The following is a 21,902-nucleotide window of genomic DNA, read 5'->3' as shown; positions in this document are numbered from 1 at the left end:
TCGTAAATATTGATCTTTCTTGTTTGGGATTAGTCCTTTTACGTAACTTGTTCAAATTGCTTGCAGTGCTGTTTATGCATTGTTTTTCAATACTTATTACTTCTCGATTTTATTTGAACTGTTGTTTATTTGAATTTTACTGAATGGAAGTTTTTTTTTTCAGTAAGTTGGGATAGGAAGCTTGTAATCGTTTCGAAAACGTCTAATTGAGCATCTTGTCGAGGATGATTTTGAACATGTTGAGATGTTCCTCCAACTCTCTAATGACACTTCTTGAATAACTATGGGGAGAACGCTTGAGAATGCGCTTGCGTAGCTTAACAACATAATCAGCAAACTTGTCAGTGTTCCAATTGTTCGCATCACGGATCTGAAATGTATGATGATTTATGTGGTTTTTAATGGTACATTACGATCGTCAGATCTTCCGGAAGCTGGATAAAACTTGGTGGCTTGATCCATCCACTGTCGATTTCAGAAGGGAGGGGCGGCAAAGGAGGTTGAACTGAAATAATGATAAGAGTGGATACTACAAAATAACATCGTCAATTCGTGTCAAGAAATCTGCATTCATATTTCAAATGTGAAACATGCATCTAGTTTGATTGCTCTTTTTTCAAATACGGGTTAACTCGTTTCTATATTAGTTATTTTAAAGAAAACTAACACATATTATCTACGGCATATCTAAAATACCTTCTTGGAATAGCTCGGTGGATCATATCATATGATTCATATGTACAGTAAAAAAATGTGGAAAAATAAGAAAACAGGGGATTTACAAGAAAGTAAGTAAAAATAAATAAGACAAAAGAAAATCTGTCCACAATCAGCAGAAATTATAGATAATCACCAACGCGAATAAAGGCATATTCATATTACCAAAGCTCTGAGATCCACCAGGTGCAGGTTCAGAAACGCAAAAGTCAAGGGCGCAGAAGTCGCCACAGAGGTCGCATAGGGGAGTTTCCTAAATGATCATGAGTGGAGCTTTCTTATTCTAGATTACTTTTTGAAGGTCACGCAGGACAACTTCAGTTGTTGTTTCGGCGTCAGGGTTGTAGTAGTCTTGGACTGAAATGTACACTGGTTTGGGGTTTTCGACAGGCTGAATCTTTGTGAGGCAAACGGAAGCGCCGACAGCATTCGCAAGATCGTTGTAGTAGAGAACAGTTCGATCGGCATTAATTTCCACTTTTTCTGGCTCATCCGAGCCGTCAGTTGCTTCTACCGACAAATGCGCGAAGCCAGATGGATGCTCTATTGTGACCAAACTCATTCCGTCGGGGACGCGGTATTGTTCGTTCTTGAAAAAATATGATATTGAAATCAAAAGCATTTTAATCGCCAAAAAATATCAATCACTTACATCTGTCGCTTTTGTTGTAACTTGGATGCAGAAGTCGGAATCTGGTATATCTGCACTTCGTCGCTTTCGTTTTCGCTTATCCGGTATTTCTGTGAAAAAGAAGTCGACGTCGAAGGGATCGTTTGACGTGTCTTTGGTGTTGTAATGAATGATAACTTGAATCATGGCAGTTCCTTTGCCAGAAGACGTGATTCCAAAAAGTCCTTCCCCGCTGAGCTCAACGTTTTTGATCTGCACCACTTGTGAATTTGCAGGAGTGAGTGCGTCAGGTACCCAGCTGAACAGATCAGTCTCAGAGTCGAGCATTGCTCCGATCGATAGATTGTCTTCTGGACTGACGAAGAAGCTTGCGCGGTCACTGATAGCCTGGAGACCAATAACGGTATCTTGAGTGGATTTAAAACCACCGGTTTCTGAGAGTTGAGACATGATTCCCCGGAAAACCGGTAAAAAGTCTTCATCGCCGCTTGCATAACTCATCAATGCATAACTTGAAATTTCAACGGATGGCTCTTCTCCGGAGTAGCGTGATTCAGTTGTCCAATAAGTACTGCCTGGTTCGTTCTTAGCAAAAGTCTCCAACTTAGCCATCGCTGCACTGGCGCTTTCTCTTCCAGCAAGGAATAAGTTATAAGCAATCAACGAAAGAGTGTGATGATTTGTACTCGTTGGAATGGCGGCTTCCAGAGTGTCAAGTGCCTTGTCTACCAAATCACTGTATTTAGGAAGAATTCCGCCTTCAATAAAGGGAATGAGGGTATATGCTGTGATTGCGCTGTCTCCATCAGCATCCAGAGCACCCTTGATGTAGCTAGAGAAGACTTTACCGTCTTCCTCAAATTGACCTGTTTCCGTGTTGAATCTTGTGACCAAGAAATCTAACTGCTTTTCGACTACTCCATCTGGGATGAATTTTTTAGATAACTTCTCAGCCGCTCTAAAGCATTTGACAACGAAGGCGGTCAAAAGCGTGGCTGCCTTTGATTTTGAGTATGAGTTCTCGCCAAAAGCTGAAAAACCACCGTCGCTGTGTTCGTAGGTCATCTCGCGTTGGTAGCCAGATTGAATGATGCGCGAAGCCTTCTCTTCTATCTCTTCAGTAAGTTCCATCTTTTTCTCCAAATAATCGTAGATAAATACCGCAGGGGCGAAGTTAATCATGTTCTGTTCTCCACAACCGTATGGCATCTTCAACAGACCGTCAATGTTTTGCAAGGTGTTGGAAAGAATGTCTCCAAAGATACGCATTTCCACTCGCTCGGAGTCAGCGACAACGTTTGGTGGAAAATCAACTTCAATATCATCAGCATCGTCGTCTTTGAGGAGAAGATTGAAGGCTTTTGTTCGAGGAATTCCCTCTGGCTTGACAATCAGAGGTCTTTCTAGAGCATCACCCGCGAGGTTTCCAACGACCACTGCTTTGACTTTGATTGGGACGACACCGCTAGAATCTACGATGATCGGCCAGCCGACTGGAGATCTGTTTTGTGCCTTGATAGAAACTCGTTTAGTTAGTTCATCAGCAAGCAGATCCATTCCGGGGGCAAGGTCAAGAGTGACATCGGCTTCCACTTCCTGTCCAAGGTAATTGAAGACAACGGCCTTGACAAGGAACATTTCGTTTTGCTTGATTGAATAGGGCAGTTCAAGTTTGACGAAAAAATCTCTGAAGGCAACAATTTTCGAAGGCTCCTTTTGATACCCGAGGCCCTTTTCGCCAGACAATGAAAATCCAGTCACTATCCATGAAGTGATCGTGTCCGGAACTTCGACATTCACTTTTAAAAAGTTATCAACTTGTAATTAGGACAAACTCGAAATAAGATTTCGAGTCTCGAAGACTGCTTTTTAACTCATAACTGAAGCTTTTCCACTTTCGTCTGTTTCAACGGAAGACCAAATCCAGGTTTCTGGGAATTTCTTTCTCGTTTCTGGTTCCGGAGCGCTTGATCCACCGGGCGCAGGCATCTTAAACATTTGTTAAATCTTTGTTTTCGATAAGTAGGTAATCACACCACAAGTAAACACCGGTCAAATGAAATGAATATTCGTAACATGAATGATGAGATAGTAGATGATCATGAGAATCAAGCAAAACAATCACAAACAACACATTTTTGTGAAAGTTACCATTTCGGCATAAACCGGACCGTATGACATCTCTTTGTACATTATCATCGGGGCATTATCTTATTTAGGCTTTAGCATTTGTAAGCACCAAAAAATTGATTTATTGATATTTAAACCGTTTTAAATCGTCATTTGTAATTCGATAAAAATATATAACACACGCTATTCTTTTTTTGCACACCAATTTTCAGACACCGCGAAGAAAACTTACACGCGCAGATGCGCCGCCAATTATACGCCCCATGCCCTTCCATCCCCCATCCATAGAAGCACTATTCGATAAGAATAAGGGCATGCCTAGTAAAAATTCCCTCTTTTCTGTTTTCAGGCTAGAGTCAAGGCTAGAGTCGGCCCTCTCAGAGAACTTTCTCAGGATTCAAAAAAAAACTTTCCACGTTTAATTCACAGCACCTTTTTCTGAATTATGAAACACCGCTAATGGGAAAACCATTTTCAGACACCTGATGGAAACTTACTTCTTCCCAGCTATAATCCCCATAGCTCATCTCATAGCTCATGGGACTTGAATTCATACTTCTACCTAGACTTAGGTACCTATACATGAATTCTATTTTTTTCCTTTTTTCTAATTTCAGGCTAGATTACGTTATGATAATTTTTCCCCATTTGGCGTGGTTTTCTTTGACTTTTTCAGGTCATTATGTCTTTTAAAATCGTTTAATTTATCCAATTGATTTCATTTTTCTAGGATATTTCCATTTTACCTTATCAGTTTCTACATTCTCAAAAGCTGTGTCGTCTGATGCTGCAGCAAAGCTTTCACTAACTGGTCTCTCATACATGACCTCGACAATGTATCGGTTTTCTCCTATTTCGTGGATACGCAAATCAAAAACTCGTGCAATAAAACGTGTTAGCAAGGTTAATTTAGTGAGTTGTTCCTATTCGCTAACTAAAGTCTAAAAAACTACAAAAAAAAATGAAACAGTAAGATATCGTTAGTTATTGCTTGTTGTATTGATTGTTGTTTTGGCTACAGTTAATACTGTAACAGTAGGTAAAATCAAAGAGAATTACGGTAAAAGTTCTACCCACAAACGTTTAGACCGTACTGAATGGACCAATATTGCATCTTTCGCCGAAATGTGTTTCCCGAAATCACGTGAAAATCATTTTTAATCAAAATAAGTAAATTACTGATTAAATCATCGTTTCAAAATCTTCAATACCGAGTTAGGCCGCATATTCATTGCTACCCTAGGTCTGCTCATCATCATCGGAGAATGTTTCGCATAGTACATTCTTCTTCTACTTTTAGGAACTTATTAGGGGCAAAAAGTGATCATATCCATATCGTCGTAAAAAAAGGTTCAATAAAAAATCTGAAAAAAAAAGTATTTTTTCCCCTATTACGCGATTTCATTTTTCTACAAAATTTTCTTTTTTACCTTAGCATCGGAAACATCAGCGACCGCTTCTACATTCCCAAATGCCATATCGTATGAAGCTGCACTACTAGCACTAAGTTCCTCCATGTACATGACCTCGAACATGTATTGGTTTTCTCCTATTTCATGGATACGCAAATAAAAAAATTCGTGCATTAAAACGTGTGAGTATGATAAGTTTAAACGTAAAAGTGAGTTGTGCCGACTCGCTTGCTAAAGCAAAATTGCTGAAAACGTTAAACTGTTAGTCAGTTATTGGATGTGAATACTCTAAGTAAAATCAAATAGTAGCCCGTTCCGAGTTTCATTGTGGCCATGCCGGCGTCTTCAATCTTTTGCTCTGCGCTTGAGCCATAACCCCAAGGAAACCAGATTCCACAACCACCCCAAATTGGCCAAGGTCGCCAGCCATGCTCTTCGTCGGGGCCTCCTTGTTTAGCTTCCAAAACTCGTTTTTCTCCAATATCGTTTCCACTCTGAAGTTTTTCATGAACAAAAAATCTTTGGTCCGGTTTTCTAACCTTGAGTAAGAGAACGCTCTTATCAACACCAAGAAGATAAACTGGCGAATTTTCAGCTGCAGTAATACCAATCTCGATGTTTTCACCGAGCTCTCCTTTTTCCGGCGCCGCGAGTTCTACTTCATTGTCAAAATTTGTCTCTACAAAGTAGCTGATGCTGTCAGCAGCCCAGTCCGTGTTATCACGTGCCGCTCCGCTAACAACAAGGAATTTCACTTCGGGAATCATGGAAGCAGTAATGTCGACCGATTGGACAACTTCCACATTTTGAATCGCTTCGACTTTATATTCGGCAAGAACTTTTCCGTTGCTTGTCACAAAAAGAAGAACAGGACCGTCGACATCGGCTCTTTGTAATGAGTTAAGAATAGGGAATACCGTCAAAAATGAATAAAGAAAGACTATTACCTTATTCGTAAGTCAATGGATGTTCCGGGAGTTAGTTTTCCGTCGGCATCAGATTCAAGTTCAAGCTCATAGTTTGATTCAGGAATTGAAACGCTCTGCGATTTCTTGACGCCCTCAAAGGACATGTCGAAACTCACACTCCAACCTCTTCTAGTTTCTGGATCCAGAAGCATTTCAAATTGTTCTTCCGGAATTTTATACTGAAAAATACCTCCATCTTCGAATCTGAGTTGGATCGCATCGTTAGTCGTAGTTGTCTCATATTCGCGCTTGTCATAGTTATATTTTTGAGATGTGACTGTTATTTGCACTTCTCCTTCTTTATCCAAGGTGCTGCCATCGATCATTTTCACTTGTCCGATGTAGTTGAGGCCGGTCTTCTTCTTATAAACTTGCGGCTCATAGAGCATATCGATTTGGTAACGCTCAGTTTCGACTTTGATAATCTTGGAGAAGTCGATTGTTTCTCCCGACGCGGTGTCTTCCCAGGAAACCTGAATCTTGAACTGTTTGTCGCAGTAGTAGTTAGACTCGCCAAAGAGTCCCTTCCAGTCATCATATTTCAGAGTCTCGCCAATACTGCCGTCTGAATTTGTGACGGACTTGTCGAGCCGCTTTTCGGAACAGTTCTCGAAGTCATCACAGGGGTCGCGGTAGTACCAGGTGTTGCATGCGACTTCAGTCACTTCAATTTTGGCATCGCCTGGCACCGGCTGTCCAAATGTGTACTCTGCTTCGACAACAAAGGGAAAGTCTTCGCCTTCAATGACATAACCCTCGCTCACGATGTTGACTTCGAATTTGGGGAGGACATATTCTTCAACCTCAAATGTATAAGTCTCCTCGTGGTCTTCGCCATAATCGATAGCTGTCGACTGTATCTTGACTTCCCAAGTTCCCTGTTCAGCGAATTTGTCGAGCTGGAATGATCCTTGAACCACTTTCTTGTTGTTCTGTTTTGTTACGGAAGCCATTTTGTTATTGGAAGGTGAAATTATGTCGTAAGTAATTTTGGCATCAAGCGCTCGAAGTTCTTCATCGACTGCGATTACACGAAACTGAACGGTGTTCCCTGGCTTGTATTTGGCCTTATCAGACTGTACTAAAATGCGACTCCTTTTTTTGATTTCGAAGGTTTCTTCCGACGAAAGAGTTCCGTCGTTTCTCCCGTAGTAACTCAAAGCGTCGTCGTCTTCTTCCTCGTCTTCAGATTCCAACACCAATTTAACACATGGGTCAGAGTAATCATCGTCTCTTGCGGCAAGAATGCCTTGATAAATATTGAACGTTTTCTCGATGAGCATGGTTTCACTGTTCTGTAGAAATGTGATTTTTTCTTCCATAAGTGGCGGTGGCGTTGGCCAGCCTCGGCAAAATGCGATCGAGACAGTCAAATTCGATGTTTTGGATGAGTCCCAGCCGAGTTTATGGATCGAAATCTGTTCAATGCTATTCAACCACCTGTCAAAACAATAAATTTATGTAAAAAAAGTACAGTTGATAAGGCTATCCATTTTTAAATTTTAAATAACATTCCTTGAGATCTTCGCCCTCGAAAACATTCTTTCTAAAGAAGGCTTTTGCTCTAATACTCGATTCGCCGTAATATCCATGCACACTGCCCAGAAATATTAAGGCGGTCGCCCACATTTTCAACGACCCGATTTCTCTCTGAATGAAAAAAAATATTTTCCGTGATTTGCGAAAATAAGCCTTGAGTCGAATGAAAGGGCTTTTTTTTGGGGCAGGCCCGAGGAGACCGTTGACGCAGAATTGATTAGTGTGCGCCCGTTCGTAGAAGCTGTGACCACGCGGTTTCAACTTGCTGCAAAAAAGTACGTCGGCTCGATCAAGAGCGAAATAAACGGGAAGGAAGTCAAGCTTCAATTACAAGTCCGCCTCGCGGGGTTATTTTACTCACTAGAACTTAAACTCGGATAATTGTATCAATTGTCAATAATTTTTTATACCCCTAGGGCTTCTGGGAAATTCTCGGTGTCGTCTCTATTTCAAAAAGGATGAATGTGCGGAGTAAGTACTGCAACTTCTTTTAAAAGGAGTCGTGCTATTTATTTGCATTTTAGCAATCATCAACTTCTTTGTTGATTTGTCAATACAAGCAAAAATGAAGCTTCAAATCCATTTGAGAATCTACCAGTGTGGATTATCGATGAGGCATTAGGATTTAGGTACTTTCTCAATTTTTCTGATCAGCATTATATTCACATTATTTAACTTCCGGTTTGGTTCTCTGATAATTTCTAACTTGGCATTTCTTGCGCCTGCGCCGTAAATTCAGCTCTCGTGATTGTAAAAATCACAAAAGAAAGGAAAACAACTTTCAGGATACGAATCATAATTTTGAACAAAGAAATGCATCCCCCTCTTCCTAAACTTTCCCATACTAATTTATCAATGATAGACACGTAAAATAGCGCGTGATTTTTATAGATGAAATTAAAAAACTTTTTGCAGCAAAAAAATTGACCCATTCATTTTTTGGGCTCTAAAGAAAGCCCGGAAAATTCTGATTCGATCTGTCAAAATTTGAGCGAAAAATACCAGACGATGACGTCACAGAGGACCTGAGAAGACCGCAAAAATGGTCATTTTGGGCAAACTTTGAGTCACTTTTTAGATGCGTTTCAGTTTGTTATTTTCGACGTGAAATAGCTCAAATGAAAGCTTATAAAAAATTTAAGGTTCATTTTTGATATTTTTTATTTTAGAAAAAAATTTTTTTTCAAAAAATTCTAGAGCCAATTTTTTTTGAAATTTTCTGAAAATCATCTAAAATGGACCTTCATTTTCTTCTAAGCTTCTATTTGACCCATAGAACACTTGAAATATCCATCGGAAAGGCTTTCAAAAACCGACTCAAAGTTTTCGGTTTTTGGTACTTTATGACGTCATTTGTGACGTCATTCTCTAGAAAATTTTCCTCATGGGAAAGTGGATTCAACTCAGAATTTCTCGCTCTTTCTACTGAGCTAAAAAAATCGACAAGTCGAAATTTCTGCTGCAAAAAGTTTTTTAATTTCATCATAAATAAATTAAAATTCTCCAAAATAAATAAAACCACGAGCGCTCGCCTCAACGTTAAATACAATAAAGAATATTTGAATAGCCATAGAAAAAAATATCTCCTTTGAAGGTGATCTTAGCCCGGGGCGAAATTTGCGCTCTATTTAGCAAAAATAGAACACCAAGCCTGATTTTTTATTTCTTCCAATCGAGATTATGAGAGGGCTGAAAACGCTGATTTTGCCGATAGTAAATATTTCTCTAGTTTTGTGGCTGCTGAGAAATTTGTAAGTAAAAACTCAAAGAATTGATTCCAACGCGAACTAGTTCAGAAGAGAGCAGGCTCGCAGAGATCGAGAACAAAACATTCGAGACAGATGACATTTCCAACTTAGCTGAGCACCTAAGGAAGCGGTTGAAATTTAGATTGTACTCTTCTTTGGAAAACAGACCTTTTATTTAACCTCGCAAAGAGATACGCTCATTTATTCTTTGGAGCACTCTTCATATGCTGCAGAGCTTGAAAATCTATCTGGCGAAGTAGGAGTGGTCTATTCAGTCGATGGTCTTATTCCAGCTGAGTTGGAAACACTGGACAAAGCGATAGAAAAGTTGGGCAAAAAGGATTTCGCGCTAGTCGCAGACAACCATGGCCAATACGCAGAGTTAAAACTTAGCAGGACAATACTCTACTCCGTTCCGGAGGAGCTGCTCCTCGCGGATGAACTCACTCTTATGGCGAGAGCAGAAACCAAAAACAAAAACTCAACGAGCGACGCCTTTCATCTGATGCTAGTAGACTCTCTTCACCCAAAACTCCTTGTAAACATTAATCGCCGCAATTTCGCGCAAGTGCAAAAACTACTGCCAAAGATATCAGAAAAAGCTGCAACTTGGACATTGAGAAAGGACTGGGCGCTCCTTATTCTCGGTCAAGATGATCTCCCGGCGATTCAAGCTCTCCATCCTCAATACTTTAAGAAACTCGCACATCTATGTCTCATGGCGCCGGAAATCGACCTCAACCATTTAGCGATCAGATTCATCGATCTGAAGATGTGTTCTCAAGAGAGGAAATTCGTAAGCTTCCGCCATCCTGATCCTTACCACTGTGCAAGAAATAGTGGCTTAGTAAAGTACGATCTTTATTGAGAGAGAACTGCACCACAATTCTATCAATAAAAATTCATCCTGTTTTTACGTTTCAGTGACTTTATTTAAAGGCTAACAGAAGAATCTAAAAGGTCTTTCCTCAAAAACGTCAGATAGTATCGGCTAGACGAGTTGAATGTATCTGTTTGACCAAGAAACATCTTTGGACCTGGCAATTCAGCGGAGTGTATCAACGTAAAGCCCGCTTTCGCCAGTCCACTGACGACTTCTGTCCAGTTGTGCACTACTTGAGCATCATCTCCGGAGACGCCAAAGCCAGCCCAAGAAAGATGCAGCTGAACAACGAGCTGCGCGATACGATTAACTTCCCCTGTCTCGAGCACATTTCGCAGGATCTTCCACTCGGCAGAATTCATCGATAAAATCACAAGGCTGATCTTGACAAATAAACTCATTAAAGACACAAGAATCTATTTTACTTACAATGTTGTGATTGTGCTTTTTGCGCAAAGTAGCGAAAGTATTCCTACTCCAGCGGCGATTCTTCGCTTTGGCAGAGTCGACGTTGTCCAAAGCGACCATCTCGAACGAAAAGTGAGAAGCATCTGGTACTGGCAATTGGGCGTTGGGATTATGTCCGAATATTTGAAGATCCGCGCTGTGTTTCAAAAGTTTTTCTCGATCTCGAACGGATCTTTCTGATCGATGTTGAAGCTGTACACCGGGAAATTGCTCAGCATTACATTGCAGACTTTGAACTTAAAAGATTCATTTGACCTGATTGTTAGTCAATTAGCACCTCTAGATCACTGATTGTCAGCATATTTGGGCATAGAGGTTTTGAGCTTTGAATAAGTCGAAGAAATCGGGTGGCTTCGGCAGTGAAATTTTGATTGACGCTTGCCCATTCAAACTGTAGTTCAACCTAAACAATCTTTTTTTTTTCATTTTTCTTTTTTTTGCAAAAAGAAATTGAAATGCTATATCTTGAAAAAGAAAATCTGTCAGAATGAAATCAAGAATGTGCTGAATTAACTCTCATCAATCATAGTCAAGCTCTCGAGGAAGTCGATTTTAACAAGGCTGAGCTTGCGATTTGAGATCTAACGATTCTCGCGAGAGTACTAAATCGATTCATCTCCGGTCGATGCCACGAAGTATGATTTCCTGAAATAATAAAAACTTACAGGCTTGTTAAAGTCAAATTTATCAATGAGAGTGTCGGTCGGCCGCGAGTGCTCTGGCTTGCCGGAGCTCGAGGGTTTCGGGGACGCGTTGGATGGAAGAATATCGAAGAATGAAGCAACTGGCTGATCGGAAGGGTCATCGTATGTAAACCACTCCACAGATCGTTTCTCGTATTTCCCTTCCTGCTGAAATTTGCGTTAGGAAAAATCCCGGAAAATATAATTTCGCTGCTTTCTATTACTAAAATACTAGATGCGCTTACTTGGAACCAGCTCTTTGGAAAGGCCAGATAGATGATAACGAGAATGGCAATACAGGGAATCGCCGTTCTTCCGATGAGTCGTTTCGCCGTCATCGTCCACCATTATTCCATTTTTTTCTCTGAACATTTATTCAAGAGCGCGCTCAATGATGCCGCGCAAGCTGCAATAATCAAAAGAGAAACAAAGTATTCAAAGTAAATCCGTTTCAGCAAATGTTTGAAGTGAACTCGCATTGTTCTCTCTATAAAAACGATAAAATGCGACGACTGTGGTCTCTTTCTCTCTCTATCTCTGTATTTGCACGTGTTGCTTTGCCACTGCCAATGCCCATGTCCGATTTAGGCTTAATTATAATAAATGGGGGCACTTGAGAGGGGAGTGAAATTTTCGTAGTGCTCTCTGCGTGGACGTGACACACGGTGTTTGCCCGATGATCCGCGCGGAGCCGCGAATATCTGAACGCGGCGAATTCTTTTCGCCGAAGTCAGAAGACTTTGCCCCAGGATTCAAAGCACTATTATTTCACCTTTCTGAACTATTTAACGTTTGAGCTCTCACTATAGAAAAATAATAATTATTTCAAAATTTATTCTTGCTACGAAATCTCTCACTTGTCAAGAGTTTTTATTTACGATCATTTATGCGAGTGCGTATCATTATTAACGCCATAACAATAAAGATGGCGCTCAGATCAAAGAGTAAAAGTGAAAATTGGCCATTTTGATTTCATGTTTGTAACTTCAAAAAAACGGAACTTGGGCTCAATCTCTTGCATGAAAAGTTGTGTGACTGCTCGTGAACATGCTCTTCTGGGTTTGACACGTGTTCAATGAGAATGAAGAAAGAAAGCACGTCGCTATCGTTGAAAGAACCCAGTGCCAGTCTGACTGTGACACGCGAGATGAGAGTTCGCCTTGATAATCAGCTATCACCTCATACATCAAAAGTTTGCTTCACTATTTTATGTTTATTTTAGTTTTGGATCTCGAAGAGAAGGAATTTCAGGGCAGAACATGTCGTTTTCATGTTTCGAGCATTCTTCAGAGTCGTTTCCAATAAAATACAGCAGTTTTCTTACAGTTTTTCGAATCGCCTTGATCTTTGAACAACGCGCACGATGAGGATGATTAAGAGTGTACCCATAGCTGCCAGTGCGCTCAACAGACTGAGAGACTATAATTTATGGTAGAAAAAATGTTTGACTAACCTGACGGAGAAGAAATCAGCGGTGACGCCTGCGCTAGAATCTAAAATTGTTCTGATAATATCTTCATCGTCGCGATGTCCATCGACGAAACGAAGCGAAGGGTCTTGGTAGTCGTACGTGAAGGCGGGTGAGGCAGAGATCACAAGTTCAGTGACTGAATTTTGACTCGATGAAAATAAAAAGACGCATATTTGAATAAACCTTTTTGAACTTCTCCACGAATAGCGCGTCTTTTTCTCCGCAGGGAAGAGCTTTGGCAGTTATCATTGACGGTGTTGCACCAATCATTCGCACAAACTTCAATCGAGCAATGCAAATGAACCTCGTTTGAAGAAGAAAAAGCAAAAATATCATGGCTGAAGCGGGCATAGTAATCGTCCGCTTTTTCTTGTTGATAATTACTTTTGTCTAATTGTAATTTCTTTGATCAATTTTTCTAATTTGAAAAAGTTTCAACAATTCCTGAATTATGGATAAGGACATTAAGCGATCTATCTTCGACCGGGCAACCGTTACGAATCAAAGAAACGCGGTTAATGTTGGCTGAGTTTGCATCTGGGGTCGCCCAGCAGTCTCGCAATTCTACGAACATGCCGGACTTCTCCAAAGATAACAGTTGTACTTCTGCTGAGATTCGACTGATCGCGCCGTTTTCATCTTTTCCTTGGAGGATTGGTTTGGTATCGACGATGACGTTTCCGAAATCTAGAATATTTCATCAAATGTACTAAACGGTCTAAGCAACGAAGAATCAGAATTGATTGAAATAACGACCGGACTCGCCTAGTTCACTATAATTCAATGCTTTACCTTTTGTATAAAGATACATGCTAGCCGCAAAGTTTCCCTGTTCTGTAATCGTTATTTCTTGGTAGTTGAGCGTGAAATCCCTTGTGAGGAGAACTTCCAAGGGATAGCTGCACTACAAAGAAAGTCATTTTAGAAGATTCAATTTAGCTTTTTTCTAATTCTCTATTTTTTTACTAGATCAATATAATATCGACGCTGAGGCGACATAAGGCCTCTTAAGGGTTTAAAATTGACTGCGAACTGAGACTCGCCTGGAAGTTGATTTCGATTTGATTCTTAGGGCTAGCTTCAAATAATACTTGTGTGTAGTTTTGCGATGTTCGCAGCTTTTGTCGAGTGTGCAATGGATTCAAGAGAAAGCGAAGAACTTTCTATCTGAAGCTAATTTATAAGGAAGATGTTGGTACGGTAATGCATGTTGTCTTGAGAACTCAATCCTTTGTTCTGAATGTTGCGTGGGTCCCATTCTTCATAAAGCCATCTGTAAAAGGGCAGTCAGGATGAACACAGTATTTCGACGACTCGTCGGTTAACTCTCGTTCTGCCGCACATGGATTCTCCACCGCGAAGTCCTCTGCTGAATAATTTTCCTAAAAAGTTTTTAGACCTAGAAGCAAGCATAACTTCTGCTGACTTTGGTGATGATGTCCCGTGCGAAGAACTCGTTGTTGTTTCCAAAGGTAATGCACATCAGGTTCGGCGCGCATGTCACCTGAAATGGCAAAACTGAAATCATCGAAAAGTAACTGTATCAAACCTCTACTTCTCCGACGTTTGTGTCGGCGATATTAAGAGACTCATGCTGGAACGGTTGGACTCTATCAAATATCACTTTCTGGCCATATGCAATATTGGTCACAAATACGACCGTTAGTATCATATACAGTGATTTCAGCTTCTTTTTTTCTCTATTTCTTAATTTTATTCCCGAATGAGAGCCAAGAGAAAATCGTCTTGAAAAAAGCTTTTTCTCTAGTTTTTGAGCGAGGTCGATTAGCGTTCGAAAATAGTAATGTGAGGATGATTCTTCTTGAGTAGTGGAATTGAGCTATTATCGGTAATTTACTTTTAGAAAGCAGCCTATTATCAAACGACGAAAAGCATTAGAAGGTGGAGAACAAGTGGATACAGACCAAGGTAACTTTAGATTCTAGGAGGATTTAAGTCATATAAAAATGCTCAGCACTAGAAAGCTTTCAACTTTCTAATTCATCTACCTTCACATTAGAATTGAAAGAATAAGAAAAAATAATCAATCAATAATACAATTATTGTATTTCTATCGAGTAGCCTTGTCCAGATTGAATTCTCAATTGCAGTTAGAGTGTAATATCGTATAAACGCGGGAAACATGCTGCTGACAGTTCTATGTATCGAATCCGACGCCTTCATGCGTTTCCACGCGTCTCCCCGTCGTCATTACTATTTCTCAAGTTTTCTTATTAGGAGGTATGGCAGCTGGGCTTTTATCTTCCACCAAATCGAAGCATTTTTAAATCAGAAAGTGAAACCACTTTTTATGGCAAGCCTAAAAATTAAATAGAGACAAACAGAAAATCAAACGGTAATTTTTCTCTAATCAATTGAATTTTTTTATCTTTTTAAAAATTCGAATAGTTAAATAGATAAAATTATTTTTTCTTAAGATAGAATACGACATTTATAAGGATTCGAAAATGTTAAAAGAAAGAAGCTCGATAGTATATTGAAAATACAATAATGTCTAACTGGTTTCCTATAATTGGCAATCAAATTGAAAATCAAGCAGCATCAACTGTAGTTGATCTGAGTGCAGCTGAAAAGTAGACGAGTAGAGTATGTAAGTAAATGAGAGCCGCGCTTTAGATTGGTTTAGTTAGGGATAGATCTCGGGGGCCAAAGGATTCATTCCGTATTGAGCGTCAAAATTAAAGATTCAAAAGAAATGGTAATGTCTTAATGCACGCTACCGTTCAACAGTGCATACAAAACTTACAAGCCGGCTCTATGTAAATCCAGCTACTTGCTTTAATATTCTTGATATAATTAGCTACGATTAGATTCCTCCACCAAAGGAAGAGAAAGAGAGAAAATCGAAAGAAGCGAAACTATATAAAGGTGAAACTGAAGAACCACAATTTTATTTACGTTTTATCACTCCCTTATCACCAGAAATTAGAAAGTTAATGTCTCATCTTTTGCGCAATTTTAAACGTATTCGTGGTCAGTTTCCGGTTCATAACCTACCGCTGTTTATTTCACTCATGGCAAGAATTCTTTAAATTTCTAGTGTATAGAAAGGCTTCTAATTTCGGAACGGTAGTACAGTGAGTTTGAGGAATCGCGAGGGCTTTAGACGGGGAGGCATTTGAACTGCCCCGGAGCGTGATGATGTGAGCGGGTAGCTGGGTATTTTAATTAAAATTTATTTATTCCTTGTTTAATCTTAACCTGTAGCGGGACGCTTTATGGGCGACTGGACTAATTGAAGTTTTATTTATTGATATTATTTATTGATATAAAATCGGTCTCACAAGCAAGCAAGCCCGTGGCATGTTTGTAGCGCGGGCAGAGATATTCGACGATTCAATATTCTGAACAGTGAAAACTGAGAAAACATTAAGATAGCGCGGGCAATAATGAAGACAGGATGATACAGAACAATGCGGGGAGACAGACGAGGGATACCTCCAACCAGTTCAGATACATTAAACCACTCGACAAATATGACCAAATGGACTTGGAATACAACAAACGCTTCAAAGTGGACGAAAAAATGCTTCTAAGTAAGTTTGTAATTAAGTTAAATGATTTCATCTTTGATAGAAGCCTAGAAATGACGAAGAAATGGTCTTAATTATTAATAAATTCTTAAAAATTGCGTCAGATATTATCAAAAACCTCCGTCAAAGACATGAAAAATTGTTTCCACAAAGCTCTTACAATAGGCTACTTTATTGTTATTAAGCTGGTTTCACAAGAAAGAGTATATTAATCAGTATGCCGAATTTATATGCGGCAGATTGGCTGCGGTCGTGAGATTATTCAATTTATCGCATAAAACTATAAAGCATTAATATTTCATGGTCGGATCGATGAAAGCGTTCGGGAAAAATAGGCTTTTGTTGCCCCGGTGGTCAGCAATAATCATCCTTCATTTTGCATTCAGTGATTGCGTCAACCATCGGCTTGATTCTGTGCTTACTATTCCTCGTGCTCGTGTACATTACAGTTTGTCACCCGAACTTCACCCTCGTGCAGTTTTCGCATCCTTTCGCCTCGCCGCGCAATAATATCGTAAGTATAGCAACTTCAGCATTTGAGATATATTATTTTAATTATGCACCTAAAAGCTCCCTATCTATCTCTCCGAAGACAAGGATATCCTCGCTAGATTAAAGGAATCCCGAAGATCATTCAAAGGATACTGTCATAGATTAAATTTATACAGAATTTATCGTTCTTTGAGTGTATTTACAGTACACTTAGCAATACTAATGATCAGTGATAATTTCCAAATCATTCAAGCAATGGAATTTTAACTAAACGCTAGGTCAACGGAATGGCTAATCCCAATGGTCGAGCGCCGGCAGTACAATTCCAAAACGGCGTCAGTCGCAAAAGTCTGGTGAAGCAACAATCGACCCTGAAGCGCTCCGACACGGAGTCCGAAAATCCCGTCTTTCCAATATAGCCTTTTTTTCAAGCACTTTTAAACTTTCAAATTAGCGACTTTGAAACACAGGTCCTGTACATTATTTTTTTCTTTATCTGTACTTAGCTTATCGCGATTAAATATTCCGGTGAGAAAAAATTCCTTTTGGAAAACGGAAATGCAAAAGCTTCAGAAGCTGATCAAACACTTCCGATTGGCGTGAACTTTTTTTTCTCTTATATCAATACACCTGATCATTACTGGAAATCTTTATGAGAGTGTGTTAATGCAGTGCCTGGAACCGAAGTAATTTCCAGTGACTGTAATGATGACAGAGCTTCAGATCAATTGGGAATGTGATTTTTGTGATATAATACACAGAGAACAGTATACGTAAAAAAAGCTCATGCTTCATAAATACGATCAATAAAAATGCCAATGAAAGTTATTTATCATAAATTCGCTGTGTAAAAAGAGGCAAACGAGAAAGAGCAATTACGGAAGTGATAGTTGAAAAAAGAATCCTGTAAGTAGCGCCGCGCTGTGTATCCAAATTGTATAAACAACCAAATAATCGCTCCATAAGAGTCAGAAAGCTGTTCAAGCAGCAACCGAAGTCAAAAACGCCAAAGAAAGCGACAGAAATTTCAAAGTACGATTAAGAAAAACTAGCTAAAAGGGGAAAAGAAGACAAATTTCGTTCGGAAATAGTTGGACTCCGTTTGGGCACACAGGTAGAGAGCAGATGCAGACATTCCAGTCGATTGCTGATATTTAACCACAATAGAGAGAGCCAACTTGACTTCCGGTTAGAAGCGACGTCCTTAACTGAGCAAGAGTATTCAGAGCCACGCTGTCTCAAAATGACACTTAGATTTGCATTTTGGATTTTTGCTATTTTTACATGCGCCGAAGCCGTTTCACAGAGTGAGCCTTTCGGTGAGAGTCTAGCTTTGTCTTTTCTTCAAAAGTGAAAATAAACTCAACTAGTATTAGAGCTCGAGCTGCCCGGCGATGAACTCGAGTTTGCGGACCCCGTGCTGGACATCAAGGAGAGCCTCATTCTAATTCGAGAAGGTAAGCTCTGAGCCAGTGACACGAGCCAGATCTGAATATGATTGATAGAGCAGGAACGTCAACTTGAAGTCTTCAACCAGACCTTGAAGGGATTTAAAGACGAAATGGCCGACCAAATTGACCAAGGCTGGGTTACTTAATTTTCTCTCTCTTAATAGTAAATTATATTCAAAGCTAAGTTCTAGCAACCCTCTTGTAGCTTATGCCGTTTTCAACGATCTGATTCAACGAACTGAAGGCACGGTTTAAAAATCGCACTCTTTGAAATCAAGGAAGATGATTTCGTTTTTCAAGCCATGTAAAGTTCATCTTAGCAAGAAGCTCTCTCGAAAATTTCGCGCGCAGATGGGTGACCATGGCGACTTCGGAAATCTGGAGAAGAAGATTGAGAGAATGGTGAGACAGACTCTAAATGACCTTATTATGACGGTTTCAGCTGAAAAGTCAAGTCCGGAGAGCTTTTTCACGGGTCCAGAAGGATTTATCGAATGAGAAGCGGCTGGAAACAGAGCCGCAGACAGTTGAGCACTGATATATACTCTTCGCAAATTTCAAATTAATAAATTACTCCTATTCTACTTCCACTTTGCACTTTGATTGACGATTATCTATTTGAGCTTCAGTACAGTATTCACTCACCAAAACAGAAACGCAGATGCTTTGCCTACAAATAATGGCTTTAAAAATGTAAAAATATTATTATTATGTCCGGTGAAGTTGACGGTTTTGATAAGTTTTCTGGATTTATTATTGATAGATCTTTCGAAGTTCAAAGTCTATCTTCGGTAACCCACTATTGAAATCGCCAAACTTACTCCAGGAGAAGACAAAGTTTCTGAAAAGAGGAAAGTGACCGACGAAACAAGAAATCTGGAGAATAGTTGAGTTTTGTGAAAAGAATTCCGAGCGCTAAAACTCAACTATGTAATGGATTCTACGGGTCAAAAAACGATTTTGAGGCTTCATTTTTTGGGGGTCTATCTCGACTCCTTCACCCCCAAAATCGCATTTGAAAATTGGACTTTTCGCCAAAAATTGACGAATTCGCCCTAATTTTGGGAGAAATATTGATTTTCCTTGGTCAAAAATTCCTCCTCAAAGCTTTTTGAAGCAAGTTTAACCTTAGGACGCATTAAGAACCAAAAATATAGTGTTTTTAAAAATTTCAACTTTTCGAAGGAAAAAGCTGACGGGGGGGTCCTTAATCAAATTAATGATTTGAATAAAATATTTAATGATAAATGTTAACTTATGATTCATAATAAGTTATCAATCAAATTTTAAGGTTTCCTGGTTCGACTACAGATATCAATGGTCAACGATATTGCAAGTCTTGCATGCTCGTACTTTTTCCTCAAAAAACGGACGCAGTTTTTGATGAGAGTGATGCGAAATTTAAGTGCCCTGGTAGCTGTGGATCTGAAAATCTCACCCACCGAGAATACATCCTTGGAGCCTGCTGTAAAAACGCTTCGAAATCGACTGATAAAAACTGTAAGTCCGATATTGTACAAATGTTTCCCGACATGAGTCATTGAAAGAAGAAAGCATTCTAAATCTTTATTGACGCTGTCTAAGAAGTTACTACTACTAACTACTGAATTTAAGCTATACCCAAGATGCTCTACGCGGTCAGTAAAATCTGCGAAGAAGTCGGAGAGGAAGAAAAAGTTGCTGTTCAGAACAAGAAGGAGGCCGATAAAAAGACGGAGGAATTGCAAAAGGAACTCGAGAAAGTGAAACTAGACCTCGAGAAAGCGAAAGAGGTTAGCAAAGATGCCCACGAAAAAGCCACGATCAAGACGGACACGCGAAGAAAAGCTCACAAGCGGTTCTTCTTCCTCATTCAGGATGGGATGAAGGAGTATGAATGTGATTTCGGTATGAATTTTACCGTTTTCCTATTGCATTAAAAACATTTAGAAATTGCTGAAAAGAAGAAAAAGACCAAGGATGCCTCCAAGCCGGAGGAAAAAGAAAAAGAGGACGACGAGAAGGCGAGTTGCAAAATCTGCTTCGGAAAATTCGGTGAGATGCACCCAGAAGCCGCTATTTATCCATGCGGACACAAGGCATGCTTCGGCTGCCTCTCTTCTCTTCCTCAGAAGCAATGCCCAACATGCCGCGCTCCATTCACCCAACGAAAGATCCTCAAGCTTTACAACGACTGATAGTCAAATTTTTGCTTACTGTCAATTTTATTGAAACTCTGCCTAAATAAGTCATCCCTGCGAATTTCGACAAAAGCAATAAATTAGTATTGGATAGAAAAATGAGAATATTTTCATTAATAGTTTCAAAGGAGCTGAAATGGATCAAGTATAGATAAGTTAGTTGGGGGAATGGAAGGTGAGTCGGCCACCCAGACCAGATTTTTAAAAATGATAACAGCTGGAACGTTCTCTCAGCACAACGCGGCTTATCAATCATCGCCCAGGGGAGCAAGTGACTATAATCAGCATATGAAATCGGTACGGTGCAGGGCAAAAGGGCCGCATTCGCAAATAAAAATCTGTTTTCAATGGCCCCTCCTTTCTCTAATCCGTCGTACCAAGAGATAATAACTGCAGTTGCTGCCACTTACAGTCGATGTTCTTCTTCTCCTCCGGTCTTGTATAGTATCACATCAGGGCAACGAGCTGATAGCGCAAATTTTTGGACTTGGCAACGAAAAAATACGAACTATAATATGTACTGTTCTCAGAACAAAATCTATAGAACTTCCTTCGTTCTTTCAAATCGCCGTTTACCCAACTTGGGGAAACCCCAACTCATCGGCTCAACTTGAAACAAGCGTTGCGTCGAGTCGGGCAAAGGAAGAGCCCGTGGAGGAGTTTACACCTGGCGGTGGGCACTGTCCTCCTCCATCAGCGCGACTCAGCGCCTTCCTCGACCGAGAGTGCGCTGCCCATCAGATTTCCGGTATTTCAATAAGTGAAAATCTTCGGATCTAATCAGAAATGGTATCATTAAAAGGAAATTTCAAGCAACATACAGGTTGGAACACTCGGACCAACAATCCCGGCAGGACGACGATTGGCTAGAAAGGTTTTTGTTTTTAGAAATGATTTACGAAATATTTTAAATAATTTAGCAATATTCTCAAAATCTGGTCTCAATTTGCTGACTGGGAAACAGATCTCATCGAAAAATTTCCGAATTCGAAGTCAGTGTTCTCTTTGGCCGATGCAGATCTATATCACTCAGCAGGTAGCATTTGGCATTGTTGGTCTTTGAAGCTCCTCATGCAGCTGTTATCATTTTTAAAAATCAGGTCTGGGTGGCCGACTCACCTTCCGATACCTCAGTTAGTTGAGGGTCATCAGAAAAAAGGAACAATTGTTAGTAAGAAAAAAGAGACCGCATCAGGGCGATTTCCAGCCTTTTGCTTTCTTCACAGAATTTCCGTTTGCTTTCAGCTTCACAGATGTTGTCAGGTCGGTTATCATCGATGGGTGCGAATCTTGATGGGAGGAGCGAGAGAACCTAGAAATCCTCAAATCTCATATTTTTCCATTGACTTACCCTTGTCTGAAACATGTGTGCGCGTGATTATGGCCATTCAGAAGCATTACTTCGGCTAACGAAAGATTTAACGATCTTAAACGTTTAATTTTTACGTACGAATCTCCTCAGAGCTCATATTTTCAGCGACAATGACGAATTGCTTTGGATCGTCAAAGTCGAAATCGGCGTATTTTTCCTTGGAATGAAAGAGAATGAAGTCTCGTAATAGTTACACTGTCTGA

At 39.9% G+C, this 21,902-nt stretch overlaps 4 protein-coding genes and 2 long non-coding RNA genes across 7 annotated transcripts; 1 reads left to right on the top strand and 5 right to left on the bottom strand.

The window, feature by feature from the left end:
• Positions 1-104: 104 nt before the first annotated feature.
• Positions 105-7,272, bottom strand: LOC145710064 (CD109 antigen-like). 2 transcript variants are annotated; one of them, XM_081787748.1, is made up of 10 exons: positions 5,838-7,272; positions 5,430-5,778; positions 5,208-5,384; positions 4,909-5,028; positions 3,231-3,337; positions 1,370-3,149; positions 1,010-1,306; positions 883-970; positions 414-505; positions 105-370 (listed from the first exon to the last, which is right to left on the bottom strand). In XM_081787748.1, the coding sequence occupies exons 1-10, from the start codon at positions 7,178-7,180 to the stop codon at positions 203-205; spliced, it is 4,521 nt and encodes a 1,506-aa protein (XP_081643874.1). In that variant the 5' UTR covers positions 7,181-7,272; the 3' UTR covers positions 105-202. The 2 variants fall into 2 exon arrangements, with proteins under 2 accessions (XP_081643874.1, XP_081643875.1); XM_081787749.1 differs by lacking the exon at positions 4,909-5,028 and adding an exon at positions 3,500-3,559.
• Positions 7,273-10,064: 2,792 nt separating this feature from the next.
• LOC145710296 (putative methyltransferase-like protein 24) lies at positions 10,065-10,592 on the bottom strand. Its single transcript, XM_081788032.1, has 2 exons — positions 10,458-10,592; positions 10,065-10,411 (listed from the first exon to the last, which is right to left on the bottom strand). The coding sequence occupies exons 1-2, from the start codon at positions 10,554-10,556 to the stop codon at positions 10,079-10,081; spliced, it is 432 nt and encodes a 143-aa protein (XP_081644158.1). The 5' UTR covers positions 10,557-10,592; the 3' UTR covers positions 10,065-10,078.
• A 3-nt stretch (positions 10,593-10,595) lies between these two features.
• Positions 10,596-11,561, bottom strand: LOC145710295 (uncharacterized). The gene is made up of 4 exons (XM_081788031.1): positions 11,425-11,561; positions 11,162-11,347; positions 10,774-10,899; positions 10,596-10,732 (listed from the first exon to the last, which is right to left on the bottom strand). The coding sequence occupies exons 1-4, from the start codon at positions 11,515-11,517 to the stop codon at positions 10,640-10,642; spliced, it is 498 nt and encodes a 165-aa protein (XP_081644157.1). The 5' UTR covers positions 11,518-11,561; the 3' UTR covers positions 10,596-10,639.
• An 843-nt stretch (positions 11,562-12,404) lies between these two features.
• LOC145708818 (uromodulin-like 1) lies at positions 12,405-14,433 on the bottom strand. Its single transcript, XM_081786515.1, has 9 exons — positions 14,200-14,433; positions 14,077-14,154; positions 13,884-14,032; positions 13,694-13,772; positions 13,443-13,554; positions 13,090-13,337; positions 12,834-13,053; positions 12,633-12,786; positions 12,405-12,590 (listed from the first exon to the last, which is right to left on the bottom strand). The coding sequence occupies exons 1-9, from the start codon at positions 14,320-14,322 to the stop codon at positions 12,500-12,502; spliced, it is 1,254 nt and encodes a 417-aa protein (XP_081642641.1). The 5' UTR covers positions 14,323-14,433; the 3' UTR covers positions 12,405-12,499.
• Positions 14,434-17,686: 3,253 nt separating this feature from the next.
• Positions 17,687-18,293, top strand: LOC145708817 (uncharacterized). The gene is made up of 4 exons (XR_014134860.1): positions 17,687-17,810; positions 17,923-18,015; positions 18,073-18,153; positions 18,202-18,293. It is a non-coding gene; the product is annotated as an uncharacterized LOC145708817 (long non-coding RNA).
• A 2,544-nt stretch (positions 18,294-20,837) lies between these two features.
• LOC145710298 (uncharacterized) lies at positions 20,838-21,880 on the bottom strand. Its single transcript, XR_014135031.1, has 3 exons — positions 21,778-21,880; positions 21,679-21,733; positions 20,838-21,639 (listed from the first exon to the last, which is right to left on the bottom strand). It is a non-coding gene; the product is annotated as an uncharacterized LOC145710298 (long non-coding RNA).
• Positions 21,881-21,902: the final 22 nt, after the last annotated feature.

Source organism: Oikopleura dioica, chromosome XSR, assembly GCF_907165135.1.
Source record: "Oikopleura dioica chromosome XSR, OKI2018_I68_1.0, whole genome shotgun sequence".
In the NCBI taxonomy this organism is placed as follows: domain Eukaryota; kingdom Metazoa; phylum Chordata; class Appendicularia; order Copelata; family Oikopleuridae; genus Oikopleura; species Oikopleura dioica.
This window is presented reverse-complemented; position numbering and strand designations above follow the sequence as displayed.

What these genes read in the sequence shown, in the direction of transcription:
- LOC145710064 (XM_081787748.1), bottom strand. Translation starts at nt 7,180, where the DNA reads ATGGAAGAAAAAATCACATTTCTACAGAACAGTGAAACCATGCTCATC. An exon ending in TCCATTGACTTACGAATAAG is followed by an intron (nt 5,779 to 5,837) that starts GTAATAGTCTTT and finishes CTCATTACAAAG; the next exon opens with AGCCGATGTCGACGGTCCTG. An exon ending in CTGATGTTTCCGATGCTAAG is followed by an intron (nt 3,338 to 4,908) that starts GTAAAAAAGAAA and finishes CAAATGTTTAAG; the next exon opens with ATGCCTGCGCCCGGTGGATC.
- LOC145710296 (XM_081788032.1), bottom strand. Translation starts at nt 10,556, where the DNA reads ATGGTCGCTTTGGACAACGTCGACTCTGCCAAAGCGAAGAATCGCCGC. An exon ending in AAAAGCACAATCACAACATT is followed by an intron (nt 10,412 to 10,457) that starts GTAAGTAAAATA and finishes TTATTTGTCAAG; the next exon opens with ATCAGCCTTGTGATTTTATC.
- LOC145710295 (XM_081788031.1), bottom strand. Translation starts at nt 11,517, where the DNA reads ATGACGGCGAAACGACTCATCGGAAGAACGGCGATTCCCTGTATTGCC. An exon ending in TTCCAAAGAGCTGGTTCCAA is followed by an intron (nt 11,348 to 11,424) that starts GTAAGCGCATCT and finishes CGCAAATTTCAG; the next exon opens with CAGGAAGGGAAATACGAGAA. An exon ending in AATTTGACTTTAACAAGCCT is followed by an intron (nt 10,900 to 11,161) that starts GTAAGTTTTTAT and finishes AAGATTGTTTAG; the next exon opens with GTTGAACTACAGTTTGAATG.
- LOC145708818 (XM_081786515.1), bottom strand. Translation starts at nt 14,322, where the DNA reads ATGATACTAACGGTCGTATTTGTGACCAATATTGCATATGGCCAGAAA. An exon ending in AAATCGAAATCAACTTCCAG is followed by an intron (nt 13,555 to 13,693) that starts GCGAGTCTCAGT and finishes CTTTCTTTGTAG; the next exon opens with TGCAGCTATCCCTTGGAAGT. An exon ending in GCTGATTTCTTCTCCGTCAG is followed by an intron (nt 12,591 to 12,632) that starts GTTAGTCAAACA and finishes ATAGTCTCTCAG; the next exon opens with TCTGTTGAGCGCACTGGCAG.